Below are 23483 nucleotides of genomic sequence, written 5' to 3'. Positions count from 1 at the left end.
GTGGCCGCTGAGCCTGCGCGTCCGGAGCCTGTGCTCCGCAACGGGAGAGGCCACAACAGTGAGAGGCCCGCGTACCGCAAAAAAAAAAAAAATTGTGGGACAAAAGGGGGAGGGGGAAATTCCCTGGCGGTCCAGTGGTTAGGACTCTGCGCTTCCACTGCAGGGGGCACGGGTTCGATCCCTTCTCAGGGAACTAAGATTCCACATGCCACACGGTAAGGCCAACAAAATAAAAATTGTGAATCACGATATTGTACACCTGTAACACAATATTGTACAGCGACTATATTTCAATTTTTTAAATTTAAACAGTAAATAAAACTTATGTCCCAAGAATAGCACTCAACATCCTTTGTCATCAGCTCATACACCTAGCATTTCAGAAGAACTAAATGTGTTAACCCCTAATAAATATAATAAAATAAGAAACAAAATGATTTTTTAAATGTAGCTTCTCTCCACAATGCAGTCGGACTGGGCAGCTGCATTCTTAACGAGCGCTCCGGGTGATTCTGACGCTTGTGGTCCCAGGTTGTACTTAGAGAGACATAGTGAGGTCAGCTCTACATCAGGAGTAATCACCCTGCCCCTCTCCCGGGCTGCATCAGAAAGAGATTCCCGGAACTGAGCTGTCTTCGGGATTTAGGGTCTGTACTGAGTTATGATAGTGGAAATGACAGAGAGGCAGAAATTAGGGGACGTGGGGAAAACTCCCCTATATCCCATTTGTCTGCCAGCAGTGGGAACTAAGAAGGTGTGTCCCAGCGTCTGGCTCCTCTGAGCAGGGGCTGGAATGGCCTTAGCTCTCTTCGTCCTTTGATCCTTTATTCTATTCTTTTACTTTTAGGATGGAAAGAGATGCTGCATTTACACAAAAAAAGGCAGAGAGGGCGTGCCTCAGAGTTCACCTCAGAGAAAAGTACAGACTCCCAAAGGTGAGACACTCAACACAGTAAACATCCAGTCATTTTTTACGTAATAAGAAATGGAGAGTGTTTGATTATCAGCAAAGGGACACACTCATGGGTATATATATATATATATAAAACATGTATATACACGCACATAGATGTACATATATATACATATATAATACATAAATATATTTATATGCCTTAATCGTAATTGAGGTATCTGATATAGTGAAAACAGCATTGAACTTGTTCATAAAAACTAGATTCCAGTCTTTTAACCTCTGAACTTCCATTTCCTCTCAACAAAATGGAGTAATACCTGTTTATGTAAATTTATCTAAAGACTATAGAACATCTATGTATAAATGCACAATGGGGATAATCATCACAGCTGACATTTCTTGAGCTCCTTCCTAAGTGCCAGGCACTGCTGTTCTAAGTGCTTTGCACATATCAATTCATTTAATCCTCAGGACAGTCTTGTAAGGTAGGTTTCTTAGAGGAAACAGAGGAAGAAAGAGAGTTAACTACCCTCCGGCCAAGGGCCATGCTGATGCAAAACAGAGCCCAGGTCTTAACTTCTATGACATTCTTCCTCCACTTCAGAGCAACAATCCGTTCCTTCCTTTTGGAGATGATGTGGCAGTGATGGTATCACGGAGCACCATCTTGTCCGTCTTGGCTAAGAGGACAAACACCTGTGGGCTTTGGTCAAGTAGCTGGTTTCCAAAAGTCATGGGTCTGACTCACTGTAAACTAAAAACTGCTTGCAGGGTCTTCCCTGGTGGCGCAGTGGTTAAGAATCCACCTGCCAATGCAGGGGACGCAGGTTCGAGCCCTGGTCCGGGAAGATCCCACATGCCACGGAGCAACTAAGCCCGTGCGCCACAACTACTGAGCCTGCGCTCTAGAGCCCGCGAGCCACAACTACTGAGCCCACGTGCACAGCTACTGAAGCCCGTGTGTCTAGAGCCTGTGCTCTGCAACAAGAGGAGCCACCGCAATGAGAAGCCCGTGCACCGCAACGAAGAGTAGCCCCCGCTCGCCGCAACTAGAGAAAGCCCGCGCGCAGCAACGAAGACCCAACGCAGCCATAAACAAATAAATAAATAAAATTTAAAAAAAAAAAAAAACTGCTTGCAGTGCCCTCTACTGCACAACTGTTTTACCTTTGCTCACTGGGAGGTGGCAACAGGATATGCTGACATGATCTGGCACAAGGCTCGGCTGCACTGCTCCAGGGCTTGTATCCAGGGGTGACCAAGGGCCCAGTTCCCTGCTCCGGACTCACTTCTCCTTTCCCCCTACCTGGGGATCGCCGAGCTCCTCTAAATGACTCCACCTCCACCTTCTAGGCTGGCTGTCCAACTCCCCCTTCCAGAGGGGCACCCCCCCTGAGAGAACATCTCGCACCTGGAGAAGCCAAAGACATCCTTCCAAAGCACATGGTCCTCTCGCAGGGATGAGAGCCAGCTTCAGCGGGCTGGGCGGTTTCGAAAGTGCCGCTAAACCAGTTGCTTCAGTGGGTCTCCTGCAGATCCCTGGAAAAACTGACTTCAGAAGCTGCAAGCTCTAAACAAAGGGAGCGAGCCCATTGCCCGTGCAAGGTCACTGCTGAAGCCACTGAAGAGGTATAGCGCCCCGCGCCCGGGAGACATTGATCCTAAGACGGACGTAAAGCTCACAATAAAATTTAAACTCCTGTTCATTTGCAACCAATGAATTTCGCAAAGAGTGCCTTGCTTTTTGCCCACCTTATTCCAGGTTAGTACTTCTTGCCCCCGGGACTGCATTTGGGGAGTGTGGAGCTCTTCTAACACGGTCCCTCCCGCTCCCGTTGCCTGAATTTCCTAAAGCTCCCTGGGATGGCCGGGCTGCGTTTAGCAATGTGGCAGCAGATTCACGCTGCTCAGCTGAAGCCCCAGCCTCCCGCCTCCGGCCTCCTCCGGTGCATCTGATGAAAGCACCACACATCTCGTTGGGAAGGAAGCAGAAATTAAGTGCTCTTGTGTGCTTGCGCACACACCCACACACACCATCAACTGGCTGTGTCTCTTCCAGAAAGGTGGGGCGTTTTTGTGTTTTTTTAATTTTATTTATTTTTGGCTGCATTGGGTCTTCATTGCTGCGCGTGGGCCTTCTCTAGTTGCGGCGAGCAGGGGCTACGCTTCCTTGAGGTGCGTGAGCTTCTCATTGCGGTGGTTCTCTTGCTGCGGAGCCCGGCCTGTAGGCGTGCGGGCTTCGGGAGTTGTGGCTCGCGGGCTCTAGAGCGCAGGCTCAGTAGTTGTGGCCCACGGGCTTAGTTGCTCCGCGGCATGTGGGATCTTCCCGGACCAGGGCTGGAACCCGTGTCCCCTGCATTGAAAGGCGGATTCTTAACCATTGCACCACCGGGGAAGTCCCAAAGGTGGGGCTTTTTAAGAATACGTATATATCTGTTGTTGTGGAGGATATATTTTTGACGACTGTTCTGTTGTTTGGTGAAGATATAAGGAGAACTGGCTTTCAATTCCGGCTCTGACAGCTGCAATCTCAGATGGTTTTTTAATATATCTGAGCCTCCATTTCCTCATCTATAAAATGGGGGCAGTGATACCTACTTCCTGAGGTCTTTGTCTGAGATAATAAGGTGTGCCTGGCGAGGCTAGTGCCTGACGAGTGGAAGGAGCTCCACGGATGATCGCTCTAATTGCTGTTATTATCTCTATGCACAAAGCTTTATTCCTTGATAATAACAACCAGGGGTCTTGGAGGCCTGGGGTGGGCACACTGATGTTTGTAAACAAGGCAGGAATTGGAGGTCCCTGAACCACAAGCATCTGAGCTTTGTTGGCGAGCCCACGGTCTTGCTCCCCCCAGTTCTCCGGGGTGGACACCTTCAGGCTTTGTAAAATGCGTTTGATGCTCTTCAGAGGAAAAATAATTCCCAAATCTCTGAGCCAAGCTGTCCTTTGAAACAAGAGCCTTTCCAACAGAGACTATGGGAAGAGGGGAGAATTATAGCCACATAACGTACAGATTCATATCCTCCCTGGAGCGATAGTGACTCTATCTGCATAGGCTACTGCTCCCTAAAGCCAGCTAGAGGAGGGGGACCCCAAAGAAATCTATACATTGTTAACGATGGAGCCCAGTGTCTTTCGTTGCATGGGTTACTGCTGCCCATGTACCCATTTTTCTACAGCTGTTTCAAATGCACAATGCATATGAGAGCCCACCTGATTTTTTCATAGACCCTGAAGGAGACCTTTGAGTTCATGTAAGAATCTAATGCCGCGGCCTCACTTTAGGCCCGAGGAAACTGCAGCCAATGGGGGATGGGGGTAGGGGTGCTGCGGCTAAGGGACTTCGCAAAACCCCACAGCTGTGGAGTGACAGAACCAGGATTGGAACTTGGGCCCCTCAACCACACAAAAGAGCATCTTAACACACAAAAGGATTTGAACGTAGCTCCTTCTGGCCCCAAGGTCTCTGCTATTTCTACTCTTAATATTTGAGGTGTCCCAAAAGTTTTAGAGTGGCTTGGAGTTCCATGTGGTTTAAAATTATCCTGAGACTTTGGGGGGAACCGGCACTGCTCACTATTTCAGCAAAGCGTCGCAGAATCCGTCCCCCAGAGGACCAGGCGCATTACTTTTCCTGCCCCTGCGTCAGCTGATGGCTTGACCGGAGACCTGTGCGTTGCTGACGCAGTTCCAACCCAATTCAAGTAAACAGTGATCGCGTGACTTGAAAGCGTTCCACACGTCATCCTTCACCGCAGAGTTTACTTTCTGGTGGAGGCCTCCCTAGGGCGCGTGTATGACATGGCTGGATTTTGTAAAAATGGATGCGACTCACAATGTGGCAAGACTTTGCTTATGGTGTGAAACACCCCAACAATACAACTGCCTGCTTTTTTGTGAGCACATGGATAGTCTATCTCATCCAACGTGCACTATTCGTAACAATGGTAATTACTAGGAAGAATGCCATAAAACGTCACCTGGATCGTATTCTGCTTTGTCCAGTTCTCACCAGATCTGGCCGACGCCCCAGCCTCAATGCAGGCCTTGGGCTTGGAGGGCAGACCTGCCCCACTTCCTTCGCCTTGAGCGGCTGTCACGGGTTACATGCTCTCCTCCCACGCCTCTGAGGCACAGGGTTCAGGGGGCCTTCAACATCACCCAGGGCTGGAAAGGGGCAAAGAGGGACAGACACTTTTCCCAGGCCAAGAGCGGCCCAAGGGGGGCAGCTTCCTGTCCGTGCAGACAGGTCACTCCTGTCCAAGCCAGACTCTGGCTTTGGTGTGGTACTCGTGGTAGGAGCCGCTGCCTGCACAGCGACAGGAGTCTGGGTCCTTCCAGCTCCCTGGTGTCCTCAGACGCGGCCACAGGGAAATGCACCCGGGCTGCCCCAGAAGAACCGCCCCTCAGATGTTCTCAGTTCTTCCCGGGGGACTGTGCGCTGTAGCAAGGGCTGTGGTGGTGCTGAGGAACGGAAATAAATTTCTGGCCATGACTTTTTTTTTTTTTTTAAGCCCATTCTTTTGATATTAAGGACCAGATTGTGCATTTTGTTCTAAAGCGGTCGCTGCACTAGCGAGCCTGGAAAGGCCTGGTGGGCTCTGCTATGAGCACCTGTCACAGGGCAGGAGGTGGCAGCACACTTGAGGGACGGTGGCGGGTACAGGCTGGGAGGGCAGCGTCTGAGCAACGGGGTCCTCCCCTGGCACGCTGGGAAAGAGCTAGAAAACCAAGCGTTGTAGCTGTCTCCGCAGCAACCAGGATGGTGAGAGATTTTTAAACGCCTGACTGTAATTGAGGAAGCATTGAAGGAATTGGAATATTCAGCCTTGAGAGGAGATGACTTTGGGGAAATGATGACCAGGGGCGACAGTCATTTCCCAGGCCCAGAATGTCATGCTTTGGTTCTAATATTTGTATCAAGCCAGCTTCTCTAGAGGGGCCCATGCTGCTGGCTGGTATGGAACCGCCTGTAAGTCTTAGGTCTTTCTTTAATTATTCAGAGGAACCCTTCATAGTGGAACCTTTAGAAAGCCTTCTTAAAAGCATGACGGGAATATAAGTGGTAGGTTTTCATCTCCTAGTTGTTCCAATAAGGAGCAAAGAGGCCCAGGAAGGCCAGGCAGTGCCCATGGGCCTCACCGTGACTGGGAAAGGCCAAGGCCATGGCAATGGGTACAGTGAATTGGAGGGAAAGGGATGAGGGGCTGGCTGGTCAGTACTGGACCCTTATGGCAGCCTGGACAGGGCTGAGGGAGGCCTGGGCCAGCGAGGAGGTGGGGCAACAGATTCCCAAGTCATTCCTTGTATCCCCTTCATGGGGCTTGCCATCTTGATTACTGCACTTATTGGATTACTCATCTGATTACTACGATTAAAAAATGGTCATCATGGTATGTATATACAATGGATTATCATCCAGCCGTAAAAAAGAAGGAAATCCTGGCATTTGCGACAACACATATGGACCTTGGTGACACGATGCTAAGTGAAATAAGTCGGACAGAGAAAGATCAACGGAGATCTCACTTATACGGAGACCCTAAAAACTCCAAGCACATAGATACAGAGAACAGGTTCGTGGTTGCCAGAAGCAAGAGGGTGGGGGGGCGTGGAAAAAACTGGGGGAAGAGGGTCAAAACTACAAGCTTCCAGTTAGAAGGTAAATAAGTCCTGGGGATGTAATGTATAGCATGGTGGCTGTTAAAAAAAAAAAAAAAAAAAAAAAAAAAAAAAAAAAGGGACTTCCCTGGTGGCGCAGTGGTTAAGAATCCGCCTGCCAGTGCAGGGGACATGGGTTCGAGCCCTGGTCCGGGAAGATCTCACATGCCGTGGAGCAACTAAGCCCGCGAGCCACAACTACTGAGCCCGCGGGCCTAGAGCCCGTGCTCCGCAACAAGAGAAGCCACCGCAATGAGAAGCCCGCGCACCGCAACGAAGAGTAGGCCCTGCTCGCTGCAACTAGAGAAAGCCCGCGCCCAGCAACGAAGACCCAACGCAGCCAAAAATTAATTAATTAATTAATTTTTTTTTTTTAAAGACATGAGTAGGACAGACATGGTATCATCATTAGCAACAAGCATGACCTCAGGATAGGCGGGCACATGGGAGAAGCACACACTCCGCCCCTTCCTCTGGCCTCTCTAAACTTTTCCCAGGGCAGGTGTGGGTTCCTGCGCTGCTGCGGCGCTTTGGCTGCTTGGTCCCAGGGTCTGAGCTGCATTTCTCTTTTTATCAAACATTTTTGATGTACGGAAAAGCACATATCATAGGTGTGCACTCAATGCATCATCATGAAACTCATGCAAATCATGGGACTTGCCCAAGGACTCAAAATTCCCCTGAGCCTCTTTGGTCTTTTCCAGGTACTTCTTCATGCTCCACTCTTCCCCCACGGCCTCCAAACCGTGTGTCTCCACCCAGGACGGCCGACTTGAGAACTGAACACAACCGTCTAACAGAGAAAATGGTTCTGGGCAGGAAGCAAGGCTCACCAGGACCTTATTGGGCTCCTGATAGCACCCTCCCCTCCCCTCGTGGTTTGCAGAATCCTCAGCCCTGGTGCCGTCTTATAAACTCCATGTTGGGTAAACAGCCGAACTAATAGTATTAACAGCCCACAGGCGGTTGGACACATTCACCAGGTCCTCCAGCTAACGAGGGGGGACCCCTGGGGGCCTCATTCACAGTTCCCCACGGTCACTCGCAGTGGTTACATAACCAGCAGGAGCCGATCCTGGGCCCGTCCCCTTACCCAGGCCCAACGGAGAGCAGATTTGAGGAAAATGCCTTCCCAGGAGCTGTCAGGTCTAATGAGGATAACTGTGTCACTTTTTGGAATTAGAACTGTATTTTCTAAAGAAATTATTTGGCTGGTGTTTCCTGTGAAAAAGAGTTTCAGCCGATCGCCGACGGGGCAAAGGAAACGTGGCCTCCGAAAGGAGGAGTGTAGCCCTGGTGTCCGGCAAACAGCACAGGCCTCCTCTCCGGGTTTATTGTTCACCGTCCAGGTCAACCCCGTTGGTCGTACCCTTGTTTTTTTTTTTTTATTTTTTGTGGTACGCGGGCCTCTCACTGTCGCGGCCTCTCCCGTTGCGGAGCACAGGCTCCGGACGCGCAGGCCCAGCGGCCGTGGCTCACGGGCCCAGCCGCTCCGCGGCATGTGGGATCCTCCCGGACCGGGGCGCGAACCCGGTTCCCCCGCATCGGCAGGCGGACGCGCAACCGCTGCGCCACCAGGGAAGCCCCGTACCCTTGTCTTTTGACGACCACTTTTCACTGCAGTCATCACATAAGGAGTCAAATAAGTGCAGGCATCAAATCACAGTAATCGGACGTGTAGGTAGGAAAGTATATCCGTCGTGAGGACGTTCACGTCCACTCTTATGTCGGTTTCCTCTGGTTTTCAAATTCCAGGCAATCCGGGGACTTCAACTGCCTAAAGTAACCCGTGATGCTCGTGTTAGATCTGGGTCTCCTTCCGCTAGTTATCGTCTGTCCTGTACCTTCAGCGTTTCCTCCCTGTGGGCCTCTCCTTTAAAACAGAGGTCAAGTGTCTCCCAACTAAAGCAAACGGCACTTTGAACGCGGCTTTCGGGGCATCTTCCTAAATGACTCGCCCTCACTGCTCTGCCGAAGGCTTCCTCCTGCCGCCGCTCGGCGGTCGGTCTCGGCGCGGTAGATGGTTCCGCTCCTTCCTTTAGGGACCTCCTCCGGGAGCAGTTCTTCCTGGGGCAGAAATCTCTCTGCCTCCTTTAGCTCATTGCTTCCTCCTGGGGGCCCTCTCTCTCCTCAGCTTCTGGAGAGCATCCTTCTCATTCTCCTCCTGAAACTGCTCCTTCTCTGTCTCCTTCAAGGGTCACCCTTCCCCTGACTGCCCCAAATGTCCGAATATCCCAGGGTGTTTCCTCCATTGCCCTTTGTCCCACTCAAGCCCTCACATTCTCCCTGAATGGCTGCGTCTTCCATTGCTTTCAGCCGCCACTTAGGTGTGTGCCGGTGAGCCCAAGCTATACCGCCTTCCCGTACCATCTCCCTAAATTTCACCGCCGCGTCCACCTCTGCTCGGGCACCTCCTAGCTCGGATCCAGGACAGACACCGATCCTCCCCCAGCCCTGCTCCTCCTGCAGCCTCCGCCTCCACCGAGGGCTCCCCCGCAGCACTCCCCCTGGAGTCACCCTTGCCTCGTCCCTCCTCCTCCAGCCCCACATGCAGCAAATCACCAGGTCACTGTCCTTTCACCTCATAAACCATTCTCAGCTCATTCCCAAGTGCAGGGCTCGTCACTTCTCAGCAATTGTACTGCAATATGTCAAGTAGATTTTTGACTTTGTCTTGCTCCCCTCAAAATTGCAGAGTGAGGTTTCCAAAATGCAAACTGATTCTGTTCCTCCCGGGTTTTTTTATATATATATATTTTTTAATTAATTTATTTTTTATTTTATTTATTTATTTATTTTGGCTGCGTTGGGCCTTCGTTGCTGCGCGCGGGCTCTCTCTAGTCGCGGCGAGTGCGGCTACTCTTCGTTGCGGTGCGCGGGCTTCTCATTGCGGTGGCTTCTCTTGTTGCAGAGCACGGGCTCTAGGCGCACGGGCTTCAGTAGTTGTGGCACGCGGGCTCAGTAGTTGTGGCTCTCGGGCCCTAGAGCGCAGGCTCAGTAGTTGTGGCGCACGGGCTGAGCTGCTCCGCGGAATGTGGGATCTTCCCGGACGAGGACTCGAACCCGTGTCCCCTGCATTGGCAGGCGGATTCTTAACCACTGCGCCACCAGGGAAGTCCCCTCCTCCCCTGTTTTTAAAAAAAAAAAAAAAACAACGAAGGTTTACCATAACTTTTCAGAATAAAGTCCAACCCCCTTGGCCTGTACACCACAATGGGACTCCTAACTTTCCAGCCTCACTTCTTGCTACCCCTTGCCTGGACTATACTACTCTCCTCCTGCTTCGTGTCCCCTACACCCTGCTCCCTGTGAGCTCTTTCCTTCCTGTAAGACGTTGGTCTAGTGCCGCTTCTTCCAGAAACTTCCATGACCTCCCTCCCCTCCCCCTCCTCCATGCTCGCGTAATACCTGAGTGCATGTCTCTTATGCCATCTTTCCAACCTGAATACTCTCACCTGCTGGACTGTGTGCTCTTAACAAAGGGGCTGAGGTTTTGTCTCTGTTATCAGGGCCTTGCATGGTGTCTGACATGTAGAAGCTGCACATACACACACACACATGCACACACACACACCACGCACACATACATATGCACATACTACACACAAACACATAGACACACACACACACACACACACACACACAAAAGGTTTGCTGAATGATCGATGTTATTGGGCAAAAAGAAAAACAAAAACACACCCAAAGAACAAAGTATCAAAAATAGCAGAAGGAATCTACCAGCCATAAGAGTTATATTAAAATCAATTTTCATGAAAAGAACAAGACTGGATTCAACATTATGATTTTGTATAAAATACAGAATTACTTTATATAATAATTAAGATGTCATATTTTTTTTGCAAATAGAGGAAGTAATACATTTTAAATAAAGCCACAAGATTTTTCTCTAAAAACAAAGGTGCCCCTCTTTCTAGCCAATTCAAAATGTATATGTAAGTCAAGCCAAATTAATAAGAGAAAACAGTTCCACAATGAACCCTAATCCTATTAACAGAATTGTCAGTCTAGGTTAGTCATTGAAAAATAATGTCATGCTCCCTGCTGAGCTATATGATTTAGTTACACCTGGTGTTTGTCTGCTGTATTAAGGGCATCGTTCACTTTGAACAAAGATAGAAGAAAATCTACCCGTAGAGTTTCTTTAAATGTAGTACTTTGAAAGCTCCATTAGAACTGAATTTGAAAGTTGCCTCTTAAGAACAGATACGATTTTGTGAAGCTTTCTCTGCCCGCCTCCTTCAGATCAGGAGCTCTCAGGGCTGCCCGGCAGGGTCCCAGACACTGAAACCTCCTGCTTCTGAGCAGCTGTTTCTGGTGGCAGCACAGGGGGCCGTCAGAGGCCCGTTAGGGGCTGTCCCTTCCTGCCCCTCCCTCGGCTGCCCTAGTTCAGTTTGCTCATTCTACTCACGTCCTTGAAAGAGCCGCGGATTGAAGGTCCTGGGGGGAGTCTGGGAAGGGAAGAAAGAGTCACCGGATTCGGATGTGTCGCTTAGCCGCACTTTCTCACTTAATCCGCGCAGCCGCCCTGGAAGGTAGGTAGATATCATTTCCCTTTCATAGATGAGAAGAGCGGCTCAGAGAGGGAATGGGCCTTCCCAAGGGCACACAGCCGGTAAATGGCAAGGTTCAACTCCAAGCCAATCCGACCCACTGGCCACATTTTCCTGCGAGACCTGGCAGCAGGGCTGGTTTCTTGTCCCCTAACAAGCAGAATGACATAAGTATCTTCACCTCCCAGGACCTCGGTTTCCTCATCTGTAAAGGAGAGGCTTGGACAAGCGGCCTCTAAGAGATTCTTGAGTCCCTCTGGAACATCTGCGTAAAGGAAAGAAGTTTAAGATGTACACAGTGGGAACGTTTCATCCCACGAGGGGCCCTATGTGTGCACACTCTCAATCAAACATTAAAAACTGACGGCTGGGAGACTTCCCTGATGGCGCAGCGGTTAAGGTTCCACGCTCCCAATGCAGGGGGCCCGGGTTTGATCCCTGGCCAGGGAACTAGATCCCACACGCGTGCCGCAACTAAGAGTTCTCATGCCGCAACCAAGGAGCCCGCCTGCTGCAGCTAAGACCTGGCGCAACCAAATTAATTAATTAATTTTTTAAAAAAACTGAAAACCGTATTCGAGGCGTCAAATCCACAGCCTCTGTCCCATTCTGGGTGTGCTGAGGGCTCCTTAAGTAGCTCAAGAGGGAAAGACGGTGTGGTATAGCAGAAGTTGCAGCTAGCAAGCCCGGGACAAGGTCTCAACACAAACTCACGTGTTAGAATCACCCGGGGAAGCTTTTTAAAAATTCTATTGCCTGGGTCTCTGCTACAGATCCCTAGAGCCAAATATGGGGGTGGGGCCTGACCATCGTGTTTTTCGACACTTTACAAAGGATTCAGAGGTACAGAGAGGGTTGAGAACCACTGTCCCCAGGGAGAAAACATAAACTCAGCTCTTCAGCAGCATCTGATCAGAGCAAGGATGAGGCTTTCTGCTGAAGCCTAGCCCCCAAGGGCCTCACACCCACCTGCCTCCTGGTCCAGCCCGAATCCCTCCTTACTTTCGGCAAAGCAGGCCATGCCCCCTTTTCCTCTCTGTAGAGGAGTTTGTTGACTGGCTGTATCCTTCGATCTACACCCCACCCTCCCAAGGTCTGGTAAGCTCCGGCAGGATGGGAACCGGGGGATGCTGTCACCTTGCCTAGGGGCCAGCGTGGCTGCCTCACTCATCACCAGGACGGTGAGGGGTGGTTTGTGAAAACAGGTGACTGCTGACATTGGTGATCCTCAGAAATAGGTAAAACATCAAATATTAGATCAACTTGTCCACGGGAAAGAAATCCATTAATCCAGCTGTTTGGTATCCTGTAGACCAAAAATAAGGAGACAAACCAAAACCAAAATCAAATCTACCTTGTATCAAACAAACTGGTGTATGCTTGTACACCACGCTTGACTGACTGGACTCTTAAGTGGTAAATACTCAGCTTTTTGATCATACAACCATGTAAGATAGTTTATCATCATATCTCCAGTTTGGTACAAGATGAAGGCCAGTTTATCAAGATTAGGATGTAGGAAGTCTGAATCCATGGTCGTGCTTACCCTTCAGTGAAAGGTCAGAAATCAGTCACAGGGAATGACAATGCAGGCTATGGGGCTATTTAAATAATGGGGCATTCAGCACTGGCAATTAAGATTATAAATCTGGTTAAAAAGCAAGAGATTACAACTGATTCTGGTCAGCCAGCATAAAAATAATTAGTTCTTAACTGCATTAAACAATATCGCAAGTTGATAAGCTTCCTAGAAAAGAGAAGACTTCTGAAACAGAACCCCGAAGAATGAAGTATAGCCTACAAGTTCCTCTTTATATGCTGGTTCACTTCACTTTTTCCCTCACTCATTCATTCATTCATTCATTCATTCACCTACAACACGGTTCTCAGCGCCAAACTTCCCCTCCCTCCCTGGAGCTGATTTGTATTGGCTGTAACTGCATTTGTGCTCGTGGGCTGTGATGAGGCATTGCTGCCTTTTCTTGATGCGTGAACTCTGTCAGAATATTCCTAGCATTCCCAGCCTGAGGCAGCAGAAAGTCAGGAAAAGACTTTCATCGTGTGGATTGTAGACAAGGTCCTATCGGCAGGGTGGTTTGTCATGCAAGGGAGAGACAAGGCCCAGGGTCCACTGTAGAAATCCCATAGACGGGCCTGAATTGCTTGCTCTGTCCCGATCTTTCTCTGAAGGGCTGGTACTCTCCCGCCCTCTCTTTCACTGTGCACGCCTTCTTTCTCCCAGGGATCCTTTCAGCAGGGATCTGGACGCCACGCTGCGCTTTTTCCTCTAAAAAATTAATAACCACAGCTACTGTTTGTCCAGAGCTGAGACGCTTACTAGGCCGTTTCACAATTTGTCTCGTTCAATCTGCTCAGGAATCCTCTGAGGGTCCCTCCTGGTGGGTATCAAATTGTAAGGTGACTTGCCCAAGGTCATGCAGTGGGCCAAGGACAGAACCGGTCTCCCGACTCTAAATACCACAGTCTTCCCACCGTCATAGCCACCTCTGCAGAATAGGGGTCTGGGTTGGCTGCAGCTTTCTGCAAACGGGAGGGACCCTAACCCTTGGCCTGTCCTGGGTCTGCAGCTGACCCACAGTGCTAAGGAGTCCGGGAGTTCACGTTTGGTCCCAGAGGACTTCATTCTGTCCTCTAGCCACTCACTAGCCCTGCCTGGTTGTCCTACGCTTGGTTACAACGTGCCCAGGGCACAGGCTGCAGCCCAAGAAAATTGATTCCGGTACTAGAATCATCACTTGCAGCAATGGTGCTTCTGATGGACAGTCAGTAGCGTTGTCCTTCTAGAAGGATGGTGGTCATAGGACTCTCTGACTACAGCCATTGACCACACCCAGTGCTGCCCTTAGACTGGACAAACAGCACCACCTGCCCCGGGCCCTGTGCCTCAGAAGACTCTCCTCTGTCCCTCCACCGGCCACACCTCCACAAGGGGTGAGAAGTCTGCGGCCAGAGGGACAGGCCTGCCCACACCCCTCTTGTAGACCACACTCCGGCTGCCCAGTGCCCTGGACCCCCTGCCTAAATGCATCCTGGGGCCTGCCCGGGCCTCCGCACCAGGTCTGTCCTCTCGAGGGTACGCTGAGCTGCGGGCCTGAGTACCACTGGGCCTGAAAAGTAGGGTGGCGGTCTGCATACTGGGAACCATATACACAAGCTTCCCATGGGAGGATGGAACCAGGGACTGGGGAAAAAAAGAGGCACAGGTCTAAGCCAGGGACCTCTATCAGTATTTATCCTCTGTGTCCCACAAACATTAGGGTGAGCCTGACAAGGGGTTAGGGGAGCTGGACCCTCTGGGCAGGTTTCTCCCCAAATTGAGGGCCTAGTGCTAAAAGGGAAATGAATAGGCCCAGTTTGCTAGGAACGCTGAGCCTCTGGAGTGAAGGTAGCGAGGGTTCTGTCCCAGGCCAGAGGTAAGGGGCCAAGAGAGCGAGGCCCTCTGATGGGACTGAGCACCCTGTGCAGAGTCAAGACTGCCCAGTGCAAATGCCCCTCCCCCACCTCTGAAGGTTATTACATTCAGGAGCATCTACCTTTAAGTATATATAATATAATTATCTATATGCTTAATATATTCCAAATAATTCAGTTGTCATTTAATTACTCTTCTGTAACTCTTAGGCAAATAACATAACCCCAATTTACAAATAAGGAAATAGGGCTTCCCTGGTGGCGCAGCGGTTGAGGGCCCGCCTGCCGATGCGGGGGACGCGGGTTCGCGCCCCGGTCCGGGAGGATCCCGCGTGCCTCGGAGCGGCTGGGCCCGTGAGCCGTGGCCGCTGAGCCCGCGCGTCCGGAGCCCGTGCTCCGCGGCGGGAGAGGCCACATCGGTGAGAGGCCCGCGTACCAGAAAAAAAAATTTTTTAAAAATAAGGAAATAAAGCTCAGAGAGGTAGTGTTAGGTGCCCAAGGTCACACAGCCTGTAAGTGGTAGCAGGAACCTTCATGCTCAGGTAATCTGATTCTCAAACCAACACTTTGACCTCTAGGCTGCACTGCCTCCACGGGAGTGTAAAGACAAACAGGTCAGTAGCTATGAAACAGAGCTCTTGACAGTGAAGAGGGCCCGCACATTCAAGTGTGGTTGAGGCTGCTATAGTCCCTGACAACGGGCTCACCGAGTCATTCGATAAACATCTATTGTCTGTGGCGACACGCCAGACGCTCCGCTGGGTTCTGAGACTTACTGGTGAGTAAATTACAGCCCCCTGTCTTCAAGGGATGTGGAGCGGGGCTTCTAAAACTTTAGCAAGCACCAGAATCACCAGGAGGGCTTGCTAAATCGCAGATGGCTTGGCCCACGCCCCCGGCTTCTGAATCAGCAGGTCTGGGTGAGAATGTGCATTTCTAACAAGATGCCAGGAGATGCTGCTGTGGCTGGCCCCGGGACCCCACTTTGAGAACCACTTGGCTAGAAGTGGTGCCGATCCAGATCCCCTCTGTGAGTTGGGAGGCAAAGGGGAACTCCACTACTCTCCCTTCCCTGGGCCAGTGGAAGGAGGTGAAAATAAACCCGAACTGGTCCAAAGCAGCAGAGGCAGAACACTGAGTTGCCTGGTGAGGAGGGTGCTGCGGTACACCAGCCCGGGAGGCCTCCTGAGTGCTTCGGGTCTCTTTGGGCAGCAGCTGGCTGGCTCGCTGGCCCTTTGGCCCCTCTAGCTGCCTGTCCCTCCAGGCCCCCAGCAGCTACTCTGTCCAGGTTTGAACCTGGTTGACGTGTGCAGAGATCTTATTACCAACCAGAGGGGCGGAGGTGCCAGAATTCCCAGCAATGCCTTTGCAAATCGTGCATGTGTGGGCAGGGGTCCCGCATTTACGTGAACTGAGAATCACCGGGCAGCCCTGCTTTCCCTCCCGTCCCTGTAAAAACGCCCTGAGGACCATCCTCAAAGGGAGGCAACCTCGAGGGTAGGCGAATAAAAAATAAACAGAAATGGAGGATTGGCTGGGAGCCCCTGCAGATTAACTAATTAATCCCCACACCAGTTTGATGAGGAGCTAATTAATCCGTTAAGCGCCTTGAGGGGAAGAGGGCTGGCCAAGTGCACAGAGAAGCTTCTCTCACCTGGGGAGTCGACACAGAGAGTCACCGGTACCAGGGGTCTCCGGGGAGGGCCTGGTGAGGACCATGCCACCCAAAGACATCCTCGTCTCCTCAGCATCAGGAGTCTGCCTCCCGAGGTGGGGAAAGAAAGCAAGGAAGTAAATACGAAGAGGGAACTCTGTGTAGGGCAGGGCAGGTAATCTAGAAGTTTCACGTTGGAAGGTGAGCCGCTGAGCTCCATGACCGTGTGTGGACAACACAAAAAAAGAGCGCAGAGCTGGTGAACAGGATCAGCAGAGACACCACGTCAGATCATTCCAGGCAAAACTGAGACTTCTCTCTTTGGCTGGCTAACTGCCTCTGTGAAGCTAGCTCAACTGTGTTTGCAAAAGGAAGATAACTGAGCAGGGGCCAGCGATGGGGGAACCTGTCATCACGGCTGAGCCGAGGCATCCGCCCTGGTGCCTCACATCCTCATCTGGTGCTCTGGATGGTGCCCTGGGGCTGCCACTATGATGGCATACCCTGCCCAGAGTGGGTTTTTACAACCTCATCCTGAGTGACGTTCACATTGTTTTTGCCTAAACTGAAGTTTGGTTTTGGGGAAAATATCAAAAGCCCTTTGCTGCATTTTGTAACAAATTATGTCAACTTTTAATGTTTAGAATAAATCTTTTTGAGTAAAAAAAAAAAAAAGAGTCGGCCTCTCAACCTGTTTCTGGAGCCAGGCTCGCTGTCACTTTACCCAGAGAACCAAATAAAGAAGGAGCTCTGGGGAAAGGCTGTGGCCTCCAGCCTCTCGAAGGCCATTGGAGAAGTCCGGAGCTACAGAGCATCAGAAGTGGGGACTTGGCAGGTGCCCAAATCTTTCTCAAATCAAATCAATGCAGTCTGATTAAGATGATCATTTTGCCTTTGTGTGGTTTTTCATGCCCTTCGGTAACAAATTCCAGGCTGGTCACAACATCCTTGAGGTGGGCCCTACAGTCCGCTTAGATCTTTCCCACCACTTAGACCACAAGATCACTTAGATCTTTCCCATCACTCGCTTTTCTGGTGCTCTTTTTAATCTTCTGTGTCCCCAAAGCTCACGTTAAAACCTCAGAAATTTATATCTGAGACCTCTCAGAAAATTATATCCGAGAGCAGCCATCTGAGAAAGGAAACCCTTGCCTTGCCCAGAGAAACTTTTTCTCTAGATTCTTCTCTGTTACAAAACAAAGGGCTCTGCAGCCTAAGGGTAAAGGGATTTCAGAGGCCAGGGGGCAGGAACTAAGCGATCGTGGGACAGCCACAACTAGGACCACCAAAGGAAATTGTAAGGCATCGCGACACGCAAGGCTAGACGGTGCTGGACGATTCGCTTAATAAGCTGGTCTGTGCACCAGACTCGCTTCCAGGTGACAAGGATATAAAGTTGAGTTTGAGGTGATTCTGTGTCTAGTAGAAGGGAGGGAAGGGGCGATGGTTAAACAGACGTTGCCACTGAAGAGAGATGGCCCGATCGAGGGAGCACTGTCTGGCCCTGTGAACCCAAACCCCACCCTCCAGGGAGGGATCCCCGAGTCACAACAGCCTGGGCCTGATAGACAACAAAGCTTGCAGAGCTGCCCTGAGGCGGAGTTGGTTAAACTTTTGGGGCATCAGCACGATAGAGAGGGTTTCTTAAAATGCAGATTGCTGGACCCCACCCCGGAGTTTCTGATTCAGTAGGCCTGGGGGAGAGCCGGAGAATTTGTCTTTCTAACATGTTCCTGGATGATGCTAATATTGCCTGGTCCAGGGACCACACTTTGAGAACCACTGTGCTAGAAGGTTCCAATCGACCCAAGTGCAGTGAAAGGGGGTGGGGGGTGGGGGTCTCAACCGGGATGTCTGGCCTCCATAACCGGTACCAGGCCCAGGCTCTGCTGCCAGATGGCCAAATGTGCCATCCCCAACAGACCTCTATCTCCCTGCTGCTTTCAGGATTTGTTTGTTTGTTTGTTTGAGAATGGTTTCTCTATCTCCGTGTTTGTTTTTCCACACAGAGTGAAACGGATGAGAACCAAATCCAGATAGCTGGAGATGAAGTGGATTTACCTGAAGATCTCCGGAAAATGGTAGATGAGGATCAAGAAGAGGAAGAAGATAAGGATTCTATTCTCGGGCAGTTACAGAATCTTCAGAACATGGACTTGGATACCATAAAAGAAAAAGCCCAGGCCACGTTTACGGAAATCAAGCAGACAGCGGAGCAGAAGTGTTCTGTGATGTGAGGGGCAGGGCAGGCATGGAGGAGGGGGCCAGGTCGGGGTGGAGGTGACCGCTCCCCGCTGTGGAGCATTTCAAACCGCATGGGCTTTAACGCAGTGAACAGTTAGGAAAACCATAATGAAAAGCTCTACAAACACATAGCTTGGTTTGTTCTAAATGTTCCTGGTAGAACGATTAGCTAGCACCTTACAGCAGGAACCATACTGTCCTTTTAGTGATAAATGTGGTGAAGCATGACCTTTCAGCTGTGAACGATGCAGAACATACATCTGCTTAAAGATCTTCAGGATAGCCAGGAAGAAACAAAAGCAAATGGCATTTCATCTGTGACTTCCTTCTTAGAGGGCAAGGTCTCACCCCGTCCAACAATTAGCAGGACTCCAGGTCCCTTCAGAGAAAGATGTGGAAGGTCAGGCTGCCCACTGGGGAGCCCAGGCTGCAGGCTCAAGCGCTGTCAAAGATCACACCACCTCTCACTCCAGGCTTCTTGATGTTGTTTATGCTTTTCATCAAGTTTTGCATGAAGCCAAGGAGCGGGGCAGGGATGCGGTAGAAGATGAGAAGGAGGCAGAGACTAGACTTCGCCAGCATCTGCACTGTAGACCATCGTTCTAGAAGCACGTGAAGAATGGATTGGGGTGGAGGTGGGAAGTTGGGGGGAAGGGGAGGTGGAAGCTAGAGGCAAGGGGGCAACGGGAAAGGCTACCGCTGTTTCTGTATCCAGATTCATCTCCCCTTGAACTTGGTGATAGCATGGGGACCAAAAGGGTGGACAAATAGCATTGAGATGTTAAACCCATCTCTGTGTGTGTGTGTGTGTCTTTATCTCTCTCTCTTCGCCTTTTCTCTCTCATCCTCTTCTCCCCTTCTTGCTCCTCTTCTCCTTCTTTTTCTTTCCTGTCCCTCCCCATCCCACCCCTTCAGACTGGATTCCAATAAACCATGCTATTGTCATTCTGTGCTGCAGTCTTCCAGGATACGCTCAACCCTCTGTATCCACAGAGGCGGAACCCGTGGATGCGGAACCCAGGGATATGGAAGCCGACTGTACTATGCCATTTTATGTAAGGGACTTAGCATCCTTGGATTTTGTATACACGGCAGGTCCTGGAACCAATCCCTGGCAGATACCCAGGCACGACTGTATACATGGATTTCTTTTGCCTAACATTTGCTCTCTTTCAAAGGAAATTACCCAGAAGAGTTAGAACTTTTACCTCTGAGGCACTTAGAGCTGTTTAACCAAAGCCAACCCAACCCAAACAAAATACTGTTTTCTCAATGAACCTTCACAGGATAAATAATTCTCAAAGACCAATTTTATCAGGAAGAACTGCTCTATCAGAGGAAAAAGGAACTAAGACCAAAAAGTTAGGGGCTAATCTGTTCTCTACCCAGAGTTCCTGAATGTGTTGTACAAGAAAAAGTTTCATGTTGTGAAAATATGTAAATAAAGCAGATTATTCGGGGTCCAGAATCCATGGTCTTGGGCACAGTGTAGCCCCTCTCAGAAGTTCCTGGGAGAATACTGGTACAGTGTTTAGGGATAATTAGCCCTCGAGCCCACTTAGTCCATTGCAATAAAATACCAATAGACTGGGTGGCTTATAAATGACGAACATTATTTCTCACAGTTCTTGAGGTTGGAAGGCTGAGATCAGCATGCCAGCATGGTTGGGTGAAGGCCCACTACTGGGTAGTAGAATTCTCATTTTATCCTTACATGGTGGAAGGGGCAGGGGAGCTTTGGATGGGGGGGCGGGTCTCTTTTATAAGAACGCTAATCTCATTCATAAGGTTCTCTACCCTCGTGACCTAAGCGCCTTCCAAAGGCCCTACATCCTAATACCTTCTCCTTGGGGGTTAGGACTCAACATGGGAATTTGGGGGGGACACAAATTCAGACCATAGCTATCCATGAACCCCAGATACCATGAACATATTTTAAAAGCGTGCTCATCTTTTATCAGAACGGGCACGTGAGTTGTGATTTGTTATATACCAGAAACTTTAAAACATTCACAATTTTTTTAAGACAATTTTTTAGAGCAGTTTAAAGTTCACAGCAAAATTGAGAGGAAGGTACAGAGGTTTCCCATATGCCCCCTGCCCCTCCCCCAGACACACAGCCTCCGCCACCTTCAGCATCCCCAGAGTGCGGACATTTAAAACACTCACAATTTTAAAACTATAAATAATAGATAAGATTTATTTTCAGTTCAATACCTGACTCTGCCCTATAATTGACGACGTGGATGAATGGGAGATGCACGTGACCCTACTCTGTATACTTTGTTGTGACATAAAATACTGTGGCTGCCCTATTATTCCCAGACCAGTTGCAGGATGACGTAGAAGGCTTGCTTTCTTGTCAAAGATGTAGCCAATGCTGCTCAGAAAAATCACTAAATTGGCACTTCATCTTGACAACCCAAATTGCTCCAATACCATTTGGTCCCTGCCCCAGTGGGGCTGTATAACGGCTAGAAGACTCTGGCCATGGTTATCTGATTCCTATTATATGACAACACACCACACCACTTTACACCACACAGCCCCACACCATGGAGTATCACACCACACCACAGCACACCAGACACCACCACCTCATCGATACAGTGTCACAGGTGTATGGGGGCGGGGCAGGGAAGGGCCTGTATTAGGGCATTCAGAAGGCCTTTTTCCCTCTAAAGGGTAGATGTGTCTATGCCATGGGATGGATACAAAACATAGACTCCAACAACTGTAAAGGACCAGGAGGGAATCTATTCTAAACTCCCACCCAGTAAAGGGGCCTCTTCTACAACAGCCTAGTTGAGGCTTATCTGAAAGCTCCCAGTGGTACAGAATTCACCGTCTGCTGCTCCAAGGGAACTCGGCCACCACCCCTTCCCTCTGTGGACACCTTTAATTGTTAGAAAATCCTTCCTTGTCTTAAGCTGAAATTGGCTGCTTCTTCGGCCCCTTGGTCATGATTCTGTTGTATGGCGCCCCACAGCTACGCCTCAGTTCTCACTCAGTTTCCTCTTTTCCAGTGACGACATCCTCAGTTCTTTTCTCAATTCTCATCACACAGTATCGACACTGTTAACCCACCAGGTAATCCTGCTCTGACTGTCACTGTCCACTAGTGAAGCCAACCTTGCAGAAGACTCTGATGCTATCACTCTCCACACCTTGCCACCGGACTTGTTGCTTTTGCAGCCATTCCTTTGAGCCAACTGGTAGTCAGGAATTGGGATTCTAGCACAAATTCTGCTAGGGCGTGACCTTGAACAAGTCATTGATCGTCTATGGAAATTCATTTTCTCAATAGTAAAAATGAAGGGGCTGGGTTACTTTACATTCTATGATTCATGCTATGGTTTCAGGGCTGGTCAATATCCAATGCAGATTTATCTTGTGAAAGAGAGCAGATTGGCAACAGTCACCCTCACAGAACTAGGTTTCTGTCCCTTTACTAACTCCAGCTGAGCAAAGAGACAACAGGCCCCAGGGGTGGTGAGGGGACAGAGTTTTGCTAGGTACTAGAAGGGAGACGAGCCAGGAACACAGAGGGTTGCCTGCGGAGAGAAAATCTGGAGGTCAGGTAGCATTTCTAGCTGGGTGGAAGGAACCACAGTGGCTCTGGGGAGAGGTACGGAAGAACAAATTCCAAGAAGACAAATTAAACGGACTTTCCAGTTTGCCAGGAGTTAGTCTAGTCCTCAATTAGATATGCACTCTTACAGCATAATGAAACAGGAGGTCTTCTTTGGAAAGAATATTGACATAGTGAGCTCAGCCATTCAGAGGGCAACTAATCCAGTTTGTGAGTTATACAAGCACTTCAGTTTTCGCTCCTGATGCTAGAAATCTGCCAAATCACCGCTTACAAATGGAACCGTCAGAGACAGGGAGAGGAGTAAGATTAAAAATGAACAAACAGGGACTTCCCTGGTGGCACAGTGGTTAAGAATCCGCCTGCCAATGCAGGGGACACGGGTTCGAGCCCCGGTCCAGGAAGAGCCCACATGCCGCGGAGCAACTAAGCCCGTGCGCCACAACTACTGAGCCTGCTCTCTAGAGCCCATGAGCCACAACTACTGAAGCCTGTGTGCCTAGATCCTGTGCTCCACAACAAACAGTAGCCCCCACTTGCGCAACTTGAGAAAGCCCGCGTGCAGCAACAAAGACCCAACATAGACAAAAATAAAATAAATTTTAAAATAAAAATATATAAATATTTAAAAAACGTTTTTTAAAAAAACAAACTATTGAACTCTAGCCAGTGACATCGGAGCAACTAAGCCCATGCGCCACAACTACTGAGCCTGCTCTCTAGAGCCCATGAGCCACAACTACTGAAGCCTGTGTGCCTAGATCCTGTGCTCCACAACAAACAGTAGCCCCCACTTGCGCAACTTGAGAAAGCCCGCGTGCAGCAACAAAGACCCAACATAGACAAAAATAAAATAAATTTTAAAATAAAAATATATAAATATTTAAAAAACGTTTTTTAAAAAAACAAACTATTGAACTCTAGCCAGTGACATGCTTGCATTTGTGTATTTGGGGCTGAAATGCACTGAAACCTGCAACTTACTTTAAGAAATACAAAACAAACAAACCAACAAAAAACAAGAGATTGATGGGTAGATCGAGGGATGGGTAGATGAATAGATATAATAGAATAATATAGCAAAATATTAATTTTAAAATCTAGGTGGTGGATACAGGGTGTTTACAAATCCCTTCAACTTTATTGTATGTTTTTAAATTTTCTAAATATATGTTTCATATTTTATAATTAAATTTTGGGGGCAGAATGAATAAACTTCTCTACTTTAGTAGCTCTACTGAAAAATGTATGATGGGAAGAAAGGCTGAAACAAATGAGTGAAACAAAGTTGTAATGTAAATTGATCCAGCCACTGTGGAGAACAGTATGGAGGTTCCTTAAAACACTAAAAACAGAACTACCATACGACCCAGAAATCCCACTCCTGGGCATATACCCTGAGAAAACCAT

General features: G+C 49.4%; 1 protein-coding gene across 1 annotated transcript in view; it reads left to right on the top strand.

Moving 5' to 3' along the window:
- Positions 1-18474, top strand: part of CPLX4 (complexin 4) — a 23050-nt gene extending 4576 nt beyond the window's left edge. The window contains exons 2-3 of the mRNA XM_007129690.2: positions 848-935; positions 18247-18474. Of these exons, the coding sequence (XP_007129752.2) occupies positions 848-935; positions 18247-18474 (316 nt within the window). The remainder of the gene's footprint in view (positions 1-847; positions 936-18246) is intronic.
- Positions 18475-23483: the final 5009 nt, after the last annotated feature.

The sequence above is a fragment of the Physeter macrocephalus genome, chromosome 19 (assembly GCF_002837175.3).
Source record: "Physeter macrocephalus isolate SW-GA chromosome 19, ASM283717v5, whole genome shotgun sequence".
Lineage (NCBI taxonomy): Eukaryota > Metazoa > Chordata > Mammalia > Artiodactyla > Physeteridae > Physeter > Physeter macrocephalus.
Note: the sequence above shows the minus strand (reverse complement) of the source record. Positions and strands in the feature narration are given on the sequence as shown.